General features: G+C 33.4%; 2 protein-coding genes across 2 annotated transcripts; one reads left to right on the forward strand and one right to left on the reverse strand.

Annotated features, from left to right (window-relative positions):
• The first annotated feature begins 64 nt into the window (after nt 1-64).
• On the forward strand, nt 65-9,831 carry LOC132705947 (leukotriene A-4 hydrolase). The gene is made up of 10 exons (XM_060676933.1): nt 65-231; nt 465-580; nt 646-785; nt 838-949; nt 5,520-5,588; nt 5,648-5,823; nt 5,872-6,058; nt 6,112-6,318; nt 8,869-9,013; nt 9,076-9,831. The coding sequence occupies exons 1-10, from the start codon at nt 180-182 to the stop codon at nt 9,705-9,707; spliced, it is 1,836 nt and encodes a 611-aa protein (XP_060532916.1). The 5' UTR covers nt 65-179; the 3' UTR covers nt 9,708-9,831.
• A 7,485-nt stretch (nt 9,832-17,316) lies between these two features.
• Nucleotides 17,317-18,194, reverse strand: LOC132705026 (large ribosomal subunit protein uL13m). The gene is made up of 4 exons (XM_060675439.1): nt 18,084-18,194; nt 17,906-18,029; nt 17,699-17,853; nt 17,317-17,646 (listed from the first exon to the last, which is right to left on the reverse strand). The coding sequence occupies exons 1-4, from the start codon at nt 18,105-18,107 to the stop codon at nt 17,413-17,415; spliced, it is 537 nt and encodes a 178-aa protein (XP_060531422.1). The 5' UTR covers nt 18,108-18,194; the 3' UTR covers nt 17,317-17,412.
• Nucleotides 18,195-18,454: the final 260 nt, after the last annotated feature.

Genomic DNA, 18,454 nt, shown 5'->3' on the forward strand with positions numbered 1-18,454 from the left:
ACGATGTAAAAAAATCATATACCGTTTCAAATGTGTGTTCTTTGTCAGTTGTTTTTGACAACGTCATCTGGCGACTTATTTTAAACCCACAACCTAGGAAAGTTCATTCATTTCCGTTGTTTTTCAAATTAATTTAAAAAGAAATTGGAGTAATAACCAGTGTTTAATGATAATTTGTTATGGAGAAGTCCGAATTGAGTCCCTTAGATCCGAGCTCGTTTTCACGCCCTGGTAAAAAATTTAAATATTACTATTGCACACAGCCATTGGGCTGGGACCATGATCCTATCACTCTAATATCGATGTTTAGATATTAAAAGGCTAATAAAATCCGTAAATTTCTATAAAAATGTTGATAATTTTTGTAGTAGACCTGTTATATTATTTATTGCTAGTCACTTCCTGTGATTATCACAGATAACAAATCCATTTTCTAAAAATTTTATCCAGCTTTTTAATTACAGAGCTTGCAGTTGTCACAAACATCGCAATAAACTTGAATGTTAATTTTGATAAAAAGATCCTTGCCGGAAGTGTTGAACTAACAGTAAAAAAGGTTTCGGAAGGTGTTACAGAAGTGGTAAGATAAAAATTAATAATATTCCATGTATTTTTCTGGTATAACAAATATAGCAACTTGTATAGGTCTTAGATGCCCTTAAGCTGAATATAGCATCTGTTTACAATGCTGAAACAGATGAAAAACTGAAATATGAGATATCAGATCATGTGCCTGATTATGGATCAAAATTCACCATACAGTTGCCTGAAACAGATAGAGAGATGTAAGATTATTTTTAATCTTTAGAGGAACAACAACATTTTTTTCAATTTTAGATTTAAAATTGGTATACAGTATGAGACAAGACCTGATGCAACTGGTCTTCAGTGGCTTTCACCAAAAGCTACTGCTGGAAAAAAGCATCCATATGTGTTTAGTCAATTTCAGGTAAATCTCTGTGCAGTAAATATAAAAATATGAAAAAATAGACTTTGTAGCTAGTGACCTATGAACAAGGGCACTCGGCTCTATCTTGAAAAGTAATTATTGCAGTGAAAAAACTTATAACTAAAGCGGCTAAGAGAAAATGCTGGAAATTATTCTTAAGTTTCTAAAATGGTCACTTTGGGACGTGACCACATGCTTCTATGTTGAATCCCGTTTTTTAGAAATAATTTTAATACAGATAATTAAAATAAACACCTTTTAAAGTTGGAATCAATCTGATTCTTTTTAGAAATAAATATCCATAACTTCAGAATAGCTGAACGGATTTTATCAAACTGGAAGTTGTTGAAAAGGGCTGTTCCTAGGCCATTAACTCTGCCCTGAGGGGTTTTATTTAAACTGCATGTATCGCTGCAGGAGGGCGTTTTACATCATTTCAAAGAATAATTATGTTCTTCAAAAATTACTACTTATCATATAATATCAGTAAAAGAAGTAAAACCTACCAGTACAGGATCAATCCAAAAGGAGATAATACTTTTGTTTTAATAAGAATAAAATAATAAAAATTATCATACACATGTTAGTTTCAAAAGACATAGAATCATATAGCATCTTATTGATTTATTAAAAAGTACCATTGAAGCAAAATAATATTGAATTTTGATCAAATTGTTAGCGTTTTTTTAATTTTACAACTTTTTTCTCTGAGTGTATAGTCCTCTTCAAGGAAAACCCGAATACCATACTTAGCGATTATATTAAGTTCTCAGAAGGAGGCGATGTCAACGTAAAGCACAATATAAATTTTATTTTATTTTTAAAATTATTTTGGTCAATTGACACAAAAAAAAAGACCGGTCAATTCCGATTAACCAACATTATATTTAAAACATTAACTATAATTCATCATCATTCCCGTATGATTGAATATTGCGATACAATATATTACAATAACAAAAAACCGTAACACAAATAAAACACTAAGATTTTTGCCTTTTAATGCAGAATTCTCCATTGCATAAATTCTAAAAGAAGAAATTGCGTTTTTATTTATTTGAAAATAGACATGAAACATGACAAACACTTTTACTGTGAAGAAGGCTTTTTTTTCCTACCAATGAAGCAACCAAAATACACTATAAATGGCCACGATTTTAACATGAGTGATAAGTAAACACCACCCTTTAATTTTTGATTTGTGTTTTTCAAGGTTAAGCTGCATTTTGAAAATTTAGGATTTAATAATGAATGAATAATGAATGAGTTTTTTTTTCAGAGACGGTTTCACAGGCCACTGAATTCCTATTTACTGGATTCCTATAGCGGGAGTTGTTGATAAATCAAACTTGCTGATGTTTCGTCAATCATCCTGTTGGCTTCTTCAGAGCTTAACTGAAAACTGGTTTTCAGTTTGATTTATCAACATAAAATAAAAGTGATATCGTTGCATTTAAATTTAAAACCGCCATTTAGCTGCGAGGCAAGCTATTGAAATTAATGCGCTCAGACCAGGGTTGATGGTATAAAAAGAGCCCTTTTCAACCCATTTAACCATTCAGAAGTTATTGAGATTTATTTCCAAAAAACACCCAAACCACATTTCCTTAGAAAATAGCGTAAATGCTATTTAACGAAAAAACAATCGAATTAATTCAGGTATCCAATGCCTGTAATATAAGGTAATAAAAAAAATTAAACAAGGTGATTTTGCCACCTGGTGGACATTTTAGAAACTTAAAAATAATTTAGAGCATTTTTTCTTGGCCGGTTTGGTTATAAATTTTATCTAAGTTTGAGGAGTTTTGTACTTTATTTGTAAATTTAACAACACAGCAATTTAAAAAACACATCAAGAGAGGCTCGCGTTGGCTAATGCTTACTACAGCCTGAAAGAATTTTAAATGTATTTATTTATTAACTGGCCTTACCCACTAACTAATTGGCTAAAATAATTCATTCAATTATTCCATTTTAACTCAATTACAAAACGAAAACAGAAGTATCAATATAAATTGCTATAGACTTTATTCAAGAGACTCACACAACTATTAAAACTGACGTAAATAAAATCAAGGTGATTGGAATATGAGTTAGCCATTCCTGCCACACGGTATTCACGACTTAAGTAAATATTCGTGGCCTAAAGAGTCAATAAAATACGATTAGGAATCTGGTATTTCTAGATAAAACAAAGTATCAATGAAGAAAGCAAGATAAAACAAAGCATCAATGAAGAAAGCAATACAATAAATATGACTTGTATAAAGAAGGTTCCAGACTGTTGAGCAGAAATACTTGTGAAGTTTGATGTTGTTCTTTTATTGAAGCCAAGCATACTTAGCGCTCTGGAAACTATTCTATCCATGTGACTGACCAATGATAAAAGTGGAATCGATTACTACTCTAAGATCTCTGACGTTTGTCACCTGAGACAGTAGAGAGCCATTTATGCAATGGCTGAACACAGTTATATTGTGTGTTTTAGTGAAGCATATGGAGTGACACTTTTCTATCTTCTAAGTTTGTCCAGCTCAGATTGAATATTAAGGCATTCATGCTGAGAGCAAATAGTTTAGTTCGATAGCGTCTTAGTTCAACCGCAAAACATAGGGAACATAAAGAAGATTAAAAATATTCAGCAACGTCATTAATAAATATTAAAAACAATAAGGGGCCTAGGTTAGCTGCCTGTTAGAGCGGTTAGGAAAATTTTTGGAACAGAAATTATTTATTTTGACAGTTTGAAATCTATCAGTGAGGGAGGTACTTATGCCTTCATTTCAGAGCATTCAAATTATCTAGGTTTTCTTTTCAAAGTGAATGTTTTTGATTTTATAAAGTGTCGTTCGTTATTTATTTGTTTGTAATGCTTGTAATGCTCATCTTATATTTTTTAAAGTTAGTGCGCACATTGTTTTGTTATACATCGGCCAAGAGAAAATGCTGGAAAAATTATTTATAAAGTTCTGAAATGGCCACCAGAGGGCGTTATTGCCATCTCGAACTTTTAAAACCTGTTTTCTGCAAAATTTTCTTACTTAAATGATATTTAGTTAAAGCTGAAATTAATTCAACAAATTTTTTGTTTGGTACTGTTTACTCTATCTCATACAGTTTTTACTCAAGGTTTTTACTGCGCAGTCCTATTTGAAAAACCATTTTGAATAACTGTGCAGACATACTATTGTTTAATGTTTATCACTTTTCTTTTGCGCACCTGATTGTTTGCAAATATGAATCGGCATTTTTGGACAACTTTATTAAAATATTTGAAAGTGAGCCTTGTTTTTAGCAATCAAAGTGTAAGAAATACCATGACACCATAAAAAAGCAGTCTGGAGCCTCAAGTAGCCAAAAACCTCCTTAATGTTGCTGTAAGCATTATATTAATATAAAAGGGCAACCAATGACAATAACTTTAAGTAACTGCTCGTAAATTCTCAAATCTTTGTGCCAATCTTTAGGTAGGAAAAACCTTTAACTCGGAAAAGAGAGTATTTGCTTCTCTTCATTAGCCATTCTTTCTCCCAGACACTTCTCTTAATATGCTTTTCTTCACTAGTTTTAGTTAATCGATTTTAAGAGACTTGGAGCCGTTAAAAAGGGTTTTTTCTAGGCTATCAAACGTGTTATGAGTGAGATGATTGCGATTGAATATCCTAGCACAGAAAAATATATTTTCTGAAAAAAATTATATACGATATGATTTTTTTATGGATAAGTAGTCAAACAGCGACGCAGTGAAAACCGCATCTCCATAGCTTTATCCTAATCCAACGCAACGCTTATAAATTAATAATTCTATCAGACCATTACGACAACTAAACATTGATAACGATAAAACACGGAACGAAACTCAAAGGACTTTATAAGTGTTCATATTGCCTCCCTTCATTTCCTATCCAGGTGTTAATGCTGCGTCGTGTATTTAATACCGCTGTACTAATTTCAGCCCTTGAAAGGTTCGCTACAGCATCTGGAATACGACCAACCATATTTTCAAGGGTACTAGGACGTGTTTCATAAACAAAATCTTTTATTCTACCCCAGTGGTCAGTGAGGTCTGGAGATCCAAAAGATACTTAGCAAAAGTCAATTCCTTTTGAGTTTTTAATTCGTTTATTCATATTTTAGGTTAGAATAAAGATATTGAAAAGCGGTTTTCACTAGATTTTTGGGCTCTTGTTTGACTAACTAATGAGGTAAACAACAAATATCGTAGCATTTAACTTTTTTGCCTTTATATCAGAAAGCTCCATCTGGTGGCAGGGTACTCAATTGCTATCAGAACACCTTTGATAACCTGAGAAAAATCCTTTTTAATGACTCCAAGTTTCCTTTTAGAGCTTTAAACCAGTGTTCATTCTAAGTGTTATTAATATTAAGAAAATTTTTCAGAAAACGAGTTTTTAAATTGAAAATGACAATAACGCCCTCTGGCGACTATTTCCGTAACTCGTTGCTCTTCGTGGGACACCTGCTATTCAAAGTTGTAATCTATTATATGATTGTGTTCTGACAAAACTTCTTTCTATTGTCATTTTTCCTCCATTTTTTTCTGTTTTAGCCAACTCATGCCAGATCAGTGATACCATGTCAAGACACGCCAGGTGTGAAAACCCCATATACAGCCACAGTAAGTTTTTGAGTTTTTGAAATCACAACTGTTCTAACGAAAAAGTTTCAATTTTGTAGATATCCGCTCCCCAAGAATTTACGGTGTTGATGTCAGCAATTCGAGACGGCACTAAAGAGTTACACGGAGGAAAGCTGTCCCATTTCGTTCAAAAGGTTCCAATCCCTTCGTATTTGATTGCTTTGGCCGTTGGAGTGTTGCAATCCAGGCAAATTGGTCCACGGTCGCATATTTGGTAAGTACTACTTCAAAGCAGACTTGGTAATATTATTTTTTTATTTAGGTCAGAAAAAGAAATTATCGAAGAATGCGCCTATGAATTTTCAGAGACGGAACGGCAGTTAAAAACAGCGGAAGATATATGCGGCGATTATGTTTGGGGCATATACGATTTGCTGGTACTGCCGCCAAGTTTTCCTTACGGGGGCATGGAAAACCCATGTCTAACGTTCGTCACCCCTACTTTATTGGTAATTTAATTGACCAGTCGAACATTGACTATAACAACAAAGGTACATTTTAGGCTGGCGATAAGAGTCTGGCTAACGTGGTAGCTCATGAAATTGCTCATAGCTGGACCGGAAACTTAGTAACCAATCGCAATTTCGAACACTTTTGGTTGAATGAGGGCTTCACCAATTTCATAGAGCGCAAGATTAAAGGCCGACTAGAATCGCCCCAATGCCAGGATTTCGAGGCTTACATTCACGTCAGCGAATTGGAAGAAACGGTATTTTTTTCATTAACGTTTATAATATGTTTTTTGCAGTTTAATTGAACGAATTTAAAATTTTCTTTGTTAACGTGACTCAAAAAAATAATGACCCAAGTTCTATGGTAAAGATGAGCAATATATTAGCGTCAATAATCAATGCTTTACCGTGAATGAGGTGCCAGACCTAATCAGACCAACTAGGTAATAGACAAGCAAAGAGTTTTTTCTAATAAAATTTAGGGATTTCCCAATTATGGGCATAAATAAATAATAATATAACATTATAATAGAAAAGCAAAAATATATCTAGATATTTGCCGACTTCCAATGTTGAGCTACAGTGTACTCTTAATAATGTTGTTAAACTGAATTAAATTTAAGTTAAAAGGATCTATATTACAGTGCTCATTTAAAAAACTCTATAATGAAAATTTATATCAAAAGGTTCAAAGGTTATTAAACATATATTGTATAATGTATAAATATTATTTTGGGCTTAACATAAGTGTACAAGGCTGGATTTTCCAAATATTACAGAAAAATAAATGACAATGCAACTCAAGTGCATCATATAGACTTACAGAGAGGATAATTATTGATGAAAACTGTCACTAAGTGAATGAAAAATAATAGGTGATATTAAAAATATATCTTTTTTTTTCTGCTGTCGGCTCTCGTTTCTATTGAGCCTTACGCATGACGTATATACATTCCTACTTTTCCATCCAATCCTCATATCTTTGTTTCTCCAAATAACATCTTTTAAAAAACTGCATATTGTAGTTTTCCGCCATTGTTTTTAGGGGTTGCATAATCTGCTTAACGCAGGATTTTTATGTTTTCTCCCCAGCCTTTATCAATTTTTCTTTCTTCTTTTTCTTTTTTTTTATTTCTCCTATAATTTTATCGAATTATAAGTTGAATAAGAGTGGGCTTAGGCCAACTCCCTGACGTATCTACATCCAATGTTAATTAATTTTTGAATTTAATTTTGACTCTACTGTTAGTGTTAATGTCTTTTATTATCTTCATCATTCTGCTGCGCTGGTATTCTTTTCGTAGTTCTAATATCTAAGATCTTCTAATCTGACTCAATCAAAGACAAGTCTATGAAGCACATGTAAGCAGGATCGTAATATTAAATTGCTTTTTCGGCTATGAAACCTATTTATGTATGTTTCCTTCAATCCAATCAGAGCTGCGTTTTGTTAGTATGGGGCAATGCGAGTGTCGAGGTTTTTGGTTTTTTCTAGCGAATATATTCTGCAAAACTTTTTTATATTAAGGAAAACTTTTCAATATAACTGCAACATTGATATACATAACAGGATACTTAGATACCAGTAAGATAACTTAATACCTAATTTCAATTGTTTATGTCAGAATGGCCCCGGGTATCATGCAAAAGAAGGTTGAAGACTTCTACAGCTCTACACTCATTTGGTTATATAAGGAAATTCTAGAGTTGCTTTGCTGTTATTTTAACATTGACTTTCTGACCTCAATTTTTTCTGCTGTCTTTTGGTGATTCTTTTATTGTTGGGTTTTTAAGTATCACTTCTATACAGTGGTGGTCAATGCAATAGAGCCATTTCAATATATTTTGTGGTGAATAAACTTTTAATATCCTATGAAATTAAAAACAGATCTAATATTTTAATTTTGTTTAATACCCTCATATCATGTTGTGGGCATAGAGTTTCTAAGCCGTTGACAAAATTGCACTAATATTCCTATTCACTTTAATTATTTCCCGAAGTCCTTGCTATTTTTTTGCTTTATGATTGCCAACTAGATCTCGTTAAATTCATACAAGCAAAGAATATAATGATTTTAGATGCAATGCACATAATTACAAAAGTGTGCGAATAGGTGAGCAGTTTTTTTCATGTTTTCTTCATTGTTCATAGTTTACTGCTCAACAAAATTGGTAATTTGTATCTGTATGATTAAAAGCTGAAAATAAGATGAATAAGAGTTAATAAAAATACATATACACAGTATCATATTTAAAATAACTTCTTGAGCTAACCTCGAAAACGGCAATAAATAGCAACTATTGGTGTTATTTATTTTCATGCGAGCTGTTTCAAAATTATCTGTTGATATTGTCATACAATACCGGCATTTGAATTTTTCAGCTATATTAATTTTACTTTGAACAGAATCATCAATGTAGCTTAAGTAACTTCAGATAAACTCCAACCACGATGTCCTTCTAGTTGTATGATATCAGCACCTCAATTTTCTATAGCAATTTCCCTGTGTATTCCCCTGGGTTTTTAATTTTAAAAAATCATTTGTTTGGAAACTGGAAAATTCTCTTTTTTCATTAATTATTAATGACATTGAATTATTTGTTTTGGTCTTTGGAAAGTTAACTAGGGGTATTTATTTATTTTTTAAATATCAACGCAAAAGTAATATGTCTGTTAGTCTTGCTTAATCTGACACATCAAAACAAAATGGAAAAAAAGTTTCGTTTATAATTGTTAGATAGAGGATTTTCTTCTTAACTTGTGTCTACTTAACGCCAATAAACAGGTATTATTGATGTTTGAACAGGTTAATCGTATGGGGAAAACCAATCCTTTAACTCAACTGGTACTAAACCTCAAAGGGGTCCATCCGGACGATTCTTTTTCCATCATACCGTACGAGAAGGGCCAAACTTTCCTCAGGTATTTGGAAGCTACAGTGGGCGGTCCAGGTGAGCATAAATAAAACTTAGGCGCAAACATAAACGTTCCTATGGTCAATGATTCGTTTTAGAAGTTTTCGAACCGTTTCTAAAAACTTACTTCGACACGTTCAAATATAAATCGATCGAGACGAGCGATTTCAAATCGTTTTTCGAAAATTATTTTTCCGAAAAAACGGACATTTCGTCAATCGACTGGGACACTTGGCTCTATAGTCCGGGAATGCCTCCGGTCATTCCCGATTACGATAAATCTTTGGCGACGGCGTGCGACGAAGTAGCCGAAAAATTCCTCAACTGGAACGGCGAAGAGTCGATACCGATAACGTCCAAAGACAAAGAAAATTTTCGAACGGCTCAGCTAATATATCTCCTTCAAGTTATTTTACAAGCCCCGGCCCAACCGATCGTAAAGCTGCAAGCTCTGAACGACGTCTTCTCTTTCGATGGCGTTAAAAATTCTGAAATTAAGTTCAGATGGCTGAGGATTTGCATTAAGTCCCATTGGGAGGAGAAGGTCGATACGGTATTCAGTTGGATCAACATTATTGGAAGGATGAAGTTCGTGAGGCCTTTGTATAGAGATATGTTCAGTTGGGAACAAATGAGGAAAAAGACGCTGGAAAATTTCAAGGCGAATAGGCAGTACATGATGCACGTTTCGGCCTTTACACTGGCGAAGGACTTGCATATCGAAGACTGATTATAGTTTTTCCTCTATATTTTTCATATCCTATGCGCATGAATCAGAGCTTTATGATATCAACAGTTGAGTTTAATTTTGTTTATTATTATGAATATTTTATTTGTTCTAATATAACGATAAAGAGTCAGAAGAGTTTCTTTTGCCCATTTAAACCTTTATCATGACCGGTATCACCATGGTCCAGAGGTTCTCAAACAATCAAAAGAATGGTATTATATTAAATATGACATACCGCCTAAACTACAGTTAGCAAAAATCGAGGAGGGATTAAGTTTGTAAAGAAAGTCCTCATTCAAAAAGAATATTAGAAAATTTTGCAGCAGTAAAAATAACAATGGTTAATGAAATTTTAAAAAGATTATCTGTATATTAAAATCATTGAATTGAATTATTGAATTTGGGTAAAAACATTATTGGGGCATTTTTTAAAAGCAAATGCGGTGGCGTAATCAGATTTTTTCTACAGTTAACCGTTTTCTTATAAATGAATACAACTTTCTTATTGTATATGGCAATCAGTTGGCTGTGCTCTTAAAAAATATATATAGATTTGTTAGTAACTGTGATGAAAAAAGGCGGAAATATAGGGCACTTTTTGTATACATATTACTAGACGGTGTATAGTGTTCAAAAAACATCACATAGAAACCCTTAAAATAATTTAATAAATACTCTAACTTTAAAAAAGATAAGACAAATTTAGAATAGTAGTTATTCTAACGCGGGACTGCCACGATTCAAGGTCACCGATGGCATGTTCCATCAGCAGTTTACCAAAAGTCACGGATTAAAAACATTTTTTGACGTCATAGTGCCTTTTTGGCACGTCCCCTAGAGGAAAAAGTGGGTCACTGATTAAAAAAACTCGCGTCCGCCGACTTGTCTATTCTTGTATAAATTGTGAGATAAACAAATTGCACGAATTACGTGTCAGAAAGGTTACGTAAATATTAATATTGATAAGTTTGAATAGAAAAACAAAATAATTTCTAATCATTTTTATTTCCGTCATTAAACAATATGTTTGTTGGGTACAAGTTCAAAAATCCTCTAAATCGTAAAAATAATCTCTTGGATCCAATTTTAAAAAATCCCCTGAATCGTGTTCTTTTTTTTGGGACTTCTTTGCAATTTTTTCAATTCTCTTCCCTGGGCTGATTTTTATGCACACATCACAGGTGTAGAATGCTATCTGATTTTTGATACCACTTTGTTTCATTACGTCGCGTCTTCCACAGTTTTTACACAAAACTGGTACGTATCGAACTAGGGTGGACATCATATAGTGTGTGTCCTTGTCTTCGTCGTCTTTGATTGAAATGTTCCTCCAAGAACTTGTTCCTTTTATATATATCTTCAGTGACTCGGCGTTAAAATGCAGCGAGAAAAAAATTGTATTAAATTATGACTACAGAAAACAAATAGGTTCTTACCTTTTTAATATTGTCTTGTTGTTGAGTTTTTGCTGATTATGAAATTGTATTAATTAAAACAAAAATGATAAAACAAGTGAATATTTTTTTAACATAAATTTAATTTTTTTTATATCCCCAAGGCAATGTATCAGTAAATATATAATTAACCACTCTCTTGTCATCATACGGTGTTAAAACAATTTTCCTTTGGTTTACCGTAAAAACCTTTACTACGAAACAGATGTTCGTTGGTATACATTTGAGTTTTATCAAACAGACAATTATAATAGTCTTCAAAAGTGATTCTTTTTAATGACGAACCGGTAATACCTTTGACTTTTTTAATAGTTTCGACTTCTTTTTTGTTAGAAGATTTTTCTCGTTCTACATTTAACCCGACAAATACGTGCATAATGCTACCGTTGTTTTCGTCTTTCATCAATCCCAAAACTTTTTTATTAGCCAAAGGAATATTATAAATGTTATCGGGAGGACAATCAGAAGTGTCAAATTTATGAATATCTTCTCGAATACATTTATAAATATCGTCAATGAATCTGTATCTGAATACAAGAGTTTTACATCCTTGCCGAATTTTGGTATAATATAATGATAATGAAAATCGTATAAAAATGTTTTTGACATTTCTAAAATATTAAAACCAGCGTAAATGGGTTTATTAAATTTAATGTTCAATATCTTCATTTCAATGATAACCATGTCATTGTCGAAAATCGTTAAGCTTTGAAAATTTGGTTTTGAAATATAACTCTTTGCACCGTATCGTCTCGACCAGCTTGTTACCAGTTTAACGTCTTTATATTTCCGAAAACGGCATTATTCATTAATTTAAAAAAAAATTTTCGAATTCGTTTTTGCGTTACTGCCTCAAGTGTGTGGTTAGGTCAATATAGGTTTTCAACCACGGAGATCGGTTAAATTGTAATATTTTATGAATTTTTGTAACGCGTAAACCTAACTGAAGAGCCTGTTTGAGATTTTTATAATGTATTACGTAGTTTTTTTTATCAAACAATGTTGTCAATAATTTCGGCTGTTTTGTTTGACCCGTTGGTGGAATTATACGTTCCGGACATAGAGGTAGATCTTTGTGGACATCCTTAATTATTGTAGGATAATCTATATCTACTTCAAGAAGATACCCGTCAGAATTGTCCGACGTGTTTATGATAGAATAAAATGCGTTATTATCAATCCATTGGAACCCACCCGTCGGTAGTGGTAGTCTCATTGCCGTTCCTGTTGCATCAGGGTTTTCGGTGGTCTGTGATGTTCATATTCTATGGTCTTGAGAGGTTAGAATGTGGGACTCTCGGAACCTCATGACGCAGATTAAATAAAGGACTTTTAGTGGAGTTCTCTTTTATTACAAAAAGCTTCCAACACGACAGTTCCATATAGGTTATTTACATCGAAATACATTAAATATGAAGGGAATGTCTGGATTATTTCCATGTATTTATTGTTAGCCTTTCCGTATCGGTTAATGCATTGTGAAATTCCACCGCGTATTCCTTTTTCGATCATCATTAATTGATCGATGTCCGTAATTAATTCTAGTTGAACATTTGAAATAAGAAGACATGCATCGTATGCCAGACCCGGTGCCGTGTAATATTTCAAACATTCCAAGCCATACGTTTTTTGACATACATTTCTGAAATTTTCGAAAACGTCCGTCAATAATAAGTACGTCTGTTTTCAAATACAATTCCATATATTCGCGTAAATTTTGAATTTTGAATGTTGCCCAAATATTTTTGGCATGCTCGTAATCTTTTGTCGTAATACTTTACTATAGAAATTTTCAATCGGGGGCAATTCGACGTCGTTCAATTTTTCACAATCATCTAGATATTCATACGGAAAGACTCCCTTTTTCTGTAACAACTGAAATTTTTCGAGATTTTCGCAAAAACTTCTAGTAATGTTTTTTTCGCTAGGATCTAAATAAGAACTTAACTTATCCAAACTACTAGCCATAAATCTGAATGAATCCAAAAATCGTAAATTAACGCTCGTGTTTTCGATATATTTTGTAAACGATATATATTTTTCTTTGTTACGAGGTAGTAATATTACCGAACCGGGAATTTCAGTTGCCAAGTTTTTAATAAAAAAAAATGTAGATCGTATCCTAAGTTATGAAATACCACTAAGATTGCACGAAGAATGAGCAACTCCTCGATATTTTCCCGTGAAATGACAATGATCTTTTACTCTTAAATCATTTTCGGTAAATGGTTTTGAACAAATGTGACATGTGGTTGATGTATGAAATGATTCTTTTTCATGTTCAGTCAAAGGTGTCATTGAAACAGCATTGTTAAATATAGGATTTAATTGTACGGCCAGTTCTTCTAATTGTCGACAAAACCAGCTCAAACAATCTTTCAAATCGGTATTATGGTCGATGACGCGCTTTTTGGTGCAAAAATGTTTTACGTCGGTTTCGCCCGTTTGCCGTTTTACAAAATCTGCAAGAAATATTACGTTAACATTAATTAGGGACTCCCGAAGGGCTTTTTTTATTTGACAAGAGAATGATCTAGACGCCTTGCTAAAAAATATTGTAGGATCTTTAATATCTAAATTAACTATTGCTCCCGTTTTAATACGATTTTTAAAGCAAGACTCGTTATCAACCCGAATTAATGTTGCATTATTTTTTTTAACTCTTTTATGATGTTTGAATTGTTCTTTGAAATTTTTAAAAAGACTTAAATTTGATTCGATTTTTGTAACCGCTTTTCTGTCTGTCGAAGATGACGATACACTTTTTAAATATTTTTTTAAAATTAAAGTGTTTCTTTTCAGAAATTTGATCCACTTGTAATATTCATGTTTTCTTTTAATTAACTCACCAACTTCTTTAATTTTCACCAGCGTTTTTTCACTCAACTCACTGATTTCAGACATTTTTACGTATACGCAGCAGACTTTTTTGTCTATTCTAATAGACGCGTATGTGATAAATAATATCACTTTTAGAATTTTACCGCTTTTATCGGATAGCGGGGTTAGGGTCAAAACTATTATGTTTTGCTACATCTATGGTCCGAGGAACGTATGTAGACTAGGGTCTAGTTAAGAAGAAGGTTATGTCAGAATAAGAGGCGCGTGGTTACTTTGTACTTTTGGATTCATCTTTTTTCATGTTGCGTTTTGTAGTGTCAGTATATTGTTGAGTTTCGGACTTGTTTGAATATCCCGAATTGACCATTTCCTACATCATTTTTAATATTATGAATACACTGTGTTATTTTCGTGCTGACGAAGTGGAAATTTTAGGATAGATAATAATTAAAAAAATAAATGCATATAGACACTATGCAAATGGCTCCCAATTAGAAACGGTTACATCGATAAACTACTTGGGCACATTTCTTAACAATAAATGGGAACAAATAAATGAAATTAAGATCCGAATTGAGAAGGGTAGAACAGCTTTCAACCGAATGAGAAGCGTGCTGTGCAATCTAAATATAGGCTTACACCTCAGAGTCAGAGTTCTTAAATGCTACGTTTTCTCAATACTAACACATGGGGTGGAAGCTTGGACTCTAACCGACGCTGCATGTAAACGTCTGGAAGCATTTGAGATGTGGTGCTACAGACGCATGCTTAGAATATCATGGACCTACCGCGTAACCAACGAAGCCGTCCTACAGCGTATGAGAAAACAAAAAGAGGTCTTAAACGTAATCAAGGAACGCAAACTATCATACTTCGGCCATGTTATGCGAAACCAGAAATATAGCCTACTCCAGCTTATTATGCAGGGCAAGCTTAACGGCAAAAGAGGTCCTGGAAGACGAAGAATATCGTGGCTGCGAAATCTAAGACAATGGACGGGAATGACATCTATGGATCTATTTCGGGCTGCAGCAAATAAAATCAGATGGGCCATAGTAATCGCCAACGTCCACTGAGGATAAGGCACAGGAAGAAGAAGATATAGACACTCCGTCAACATTGATTTTTGAGTCAACCGATCCCGCCAGACTTTCCAACAAGATGCTGGCGGTATTTTAAAAAAATTTATTCAGGTAAATCCGTCACCTTCATTGCCTTGTTTTTCATAATTCACTAAAAATCTATCAAATTGTCATAGGTATGGGAGGAAAGAGGTGAAGATTGTGAACAAGAGAGTTCACTTGTATTTAAAATATTCACCGAAAAATGAAACGATTCAGGGAAAATTAAAAAAATCTTCCCGTCCGATGCCTGAGAGTGGCGGCCGATGACGAGGAAGAATTCCAATTATTATTGAAGGGGATGCGTGAATTCTCGGACGTCAACTTTTATGCGGCTGCCATAGAGGAGGACAAACCCGTACCGGCCAAAAAATTCAAGCCGGCTTCGGAAGAAGAGAAAATAAAAATTTTGGAAAACAGAATTTTAAAATCAATACACCTTAATGGTGACAGTCTCCACTTCTTCGGCGTGACCTTTACTTCTCTTACATGACCCCTTACGAAGAACTAGCTTTGGTACACTGCTGATGGAACATGCCATCAGTGACCTTGAATCGTCACAGTCCCGCGTTAGAATAACTACTTAGAATAACTTAAGTGAAAAATACAAAACCTAAGATAAAATATTTTAATTTTAATTATTATTTTTAATATTTCTGATTTTGAAAATAAAATTAAAGCCATTTTAACCTAATAAATAAAACAATAAATATTAGAATACAAAATATTGAAATTAAACTTTTTACATAAATCATATTGAAACATTTTAATGTAAATATTCATGCGCCGTCGTCTTCGATACAATGAACGCACGTTTCCACTAACTTCATATGATTGACGGAAGCAAAAGCTTCTTCAGTGGCTTATTTTAACTCTACTTTGGTTTGTAAAATTCTCTCTTCAAATATAAGATCTATAATCTCCTCCATAAAAAAAATCTACGGGACTTATGTCACAATCTCGCGGGCAACAGAATGGGGCCTGCCTCTAGTTCAACCCCAACATTGTCCAAACTCTTCATTTAAAAGTTTACTTACAATCCGTGCGCCGGGCAACCATCATGCTGATAAATACTTTTTCCAAGAATTCACAGCAAGCCTTCCAAAAATGGAATAACACATTTTCGTAAAATATTTATATAACCTTCCCCTGTCACATTTTCAGTAAAAAAATAAGGTCCCACAAATCCACCTCAAAAAATTCTTTCTAATTGTATTTATTAAATATTCCGGAACAGTTAGTTCTCGCTTCTTCACTCCAAACAATAGATAATCGAAAATTAATGTCTGCCTCTGCGTTTTCTTTTGACAAAATGTAAGACTATCACATCAAACTTTTCATAATTTTCGTACATTTTAAATTACTAAGTGAACTAAAAGTTCAAGTTTGGTAACAAAAATGAATAGTTATGTCCTTAACTGAGATTGACAGCTATGTGCACGACCTACTAATCTACAAATAAAACATGCCCTCTATTTCCGCCTTTTTTTCATCACAGATACTAACAAATCTATATCGCTGAAAAGGGCTTGACACAGCCATTTTTTTAAAGCCAAATATGACTGCCATACAAAATAAAGTTTTATTCATTTATGAAGAAACGAAAGACTGTAGAAAAATCTGAGTACGCCACTGCATTTGCCTTTAAAAAATGCCATAATAATGTTTTTACCCGAAACCAAAATTTTCATATCTCAGTATCTCTGTTGGTAGTGAAGATATCGCCATGCGGTTTTAAGCACTATGCACTTTTCTTCTAGTATAATAAGAGACATTACCAATCACCATTAAAGAAGCCTTCAAACCAGTTTTTAAATATTTGCCAATATGTTAATGAAATAATAATTATTAGTGATTATAAATATAACCAAATCTAGGAAATTAGAAGAGGTAGGTACCTATTTTGAGAAGATGCTACTTATTTATCTAATTATACAATTATATGAGTATAGCCTAGTAATTATCACAATACACTTGAACAAATTCTGAACGTATAGACCAACATAATGTTTTATTTGGTACCTTATGTTTTGAACGCACTAGTTTCTTCAAACAGTGGTCCAGTGTAATTTTGTTTACCTACTTTAACCATGTTTATTAGAATAAAGTAGACATGTAGACATTGAGAATTGGAGGAGAACTATTAAATTAAAAAATAAATAGTTGGACACAAAAAAATTGGAAATATAGCGAAGGAAACATGATTTATTGGGAAATGTAAAACTTAGTACAATGACAGTGTCAGTTAGTATGATATTCTAATACTTTCACTGCTTATTTTAGAATGATTTATCTATAAACATAGTCTTTTGGATAATCGATAATTTTAGGGCAAGTTGTTACTTCGTCTTCAGTGTAATGATCCAATCGTTTAGGAACAGGTCTTAGTTGCTTTATTTGGTTCGACACATTACCCAACAATTGTTTAGGGACATTTGTGTCAGGAAAAATGTGCAACCTTTCCATTGTGTAACGCCTTTGCAAATTTCCATCCATACTGTTATAAACAGCTTTTTTCAGTACCTGCAATGAACAACAGCTTACATATGAAAATATTTGGATTTGCTAATATAACCATAGTGGGGTCTTTGCTGTGCAAGTCCCAAGCTAATGTCCACGACGCACCCCCAGGATAACCTGTGTGGTGAAAATACACGCGTTTCTTCCACTCGTCACCAGGAAGGGCAATGTCTGCACTATTGATAACAATTACATGGTCCCCACAATCATCTACAATTAATAAGATTAATATTGCTGCCGTCTTCCTAACAAATTGACTTACTCATGGGGTGGTAGATGGGTTTGTGCAAGCCCATTAAAAAAGTTTTTATTACCTTCGCCGACTGGAAGGGATTTTGCCAAGCAGCATCGTATATGTGCCATATTCTTGCAAATGTTGCCCATTGCTGATAAAAAATGAAATTACAATCAACCCAGTTCTGAATCAATTAAGGACTAACCTGGACACGTTTTAAAGCAGACATTATATTATTAGTTAATATTGATTATAACCATCAGAATTTTCGTAAAAATTTGGTTATGGCCATATCACAGAACCCTTCGTCTCTTTTGCTTTTCACAGACAGATGGTGAACTATCATGGCCATTCGCGCATTACCGACTTACAGATCAACACAAAAAAAACTATAACCAACATTTGTTCTCGGCTTTCAAAAAAGGATTCTGACCGGTACTAAAAAAAAAACGGATTACCTCCGCTTTCACGCCTGACCATCGGGCTCATCCGGCATCCAACCGGCGTGAACACAGAAAACAGCGGGACCGGCACACTTTAAAACATTCACTAAACACTTGCGGAACAAAAACCGCA

Source organism: Cylas formicarius, unplaced genomic scaffold, assembly GCF_029955315.1.
Source record: "Cylas formicarius isolate icCylForm1 unplaced genomic scaffold, icCylForm1.1 PGA_scaffold_10__41_contigs__length_53128322, whole genome shotgun sequence".
Classification (NCBI taxonomy): domain Eukaryota; kingdom Metazoa; phylum Arthropoda; class Insecta; order Coleoptera; family Brentidae; genus Cylas; species Cylas formicarius.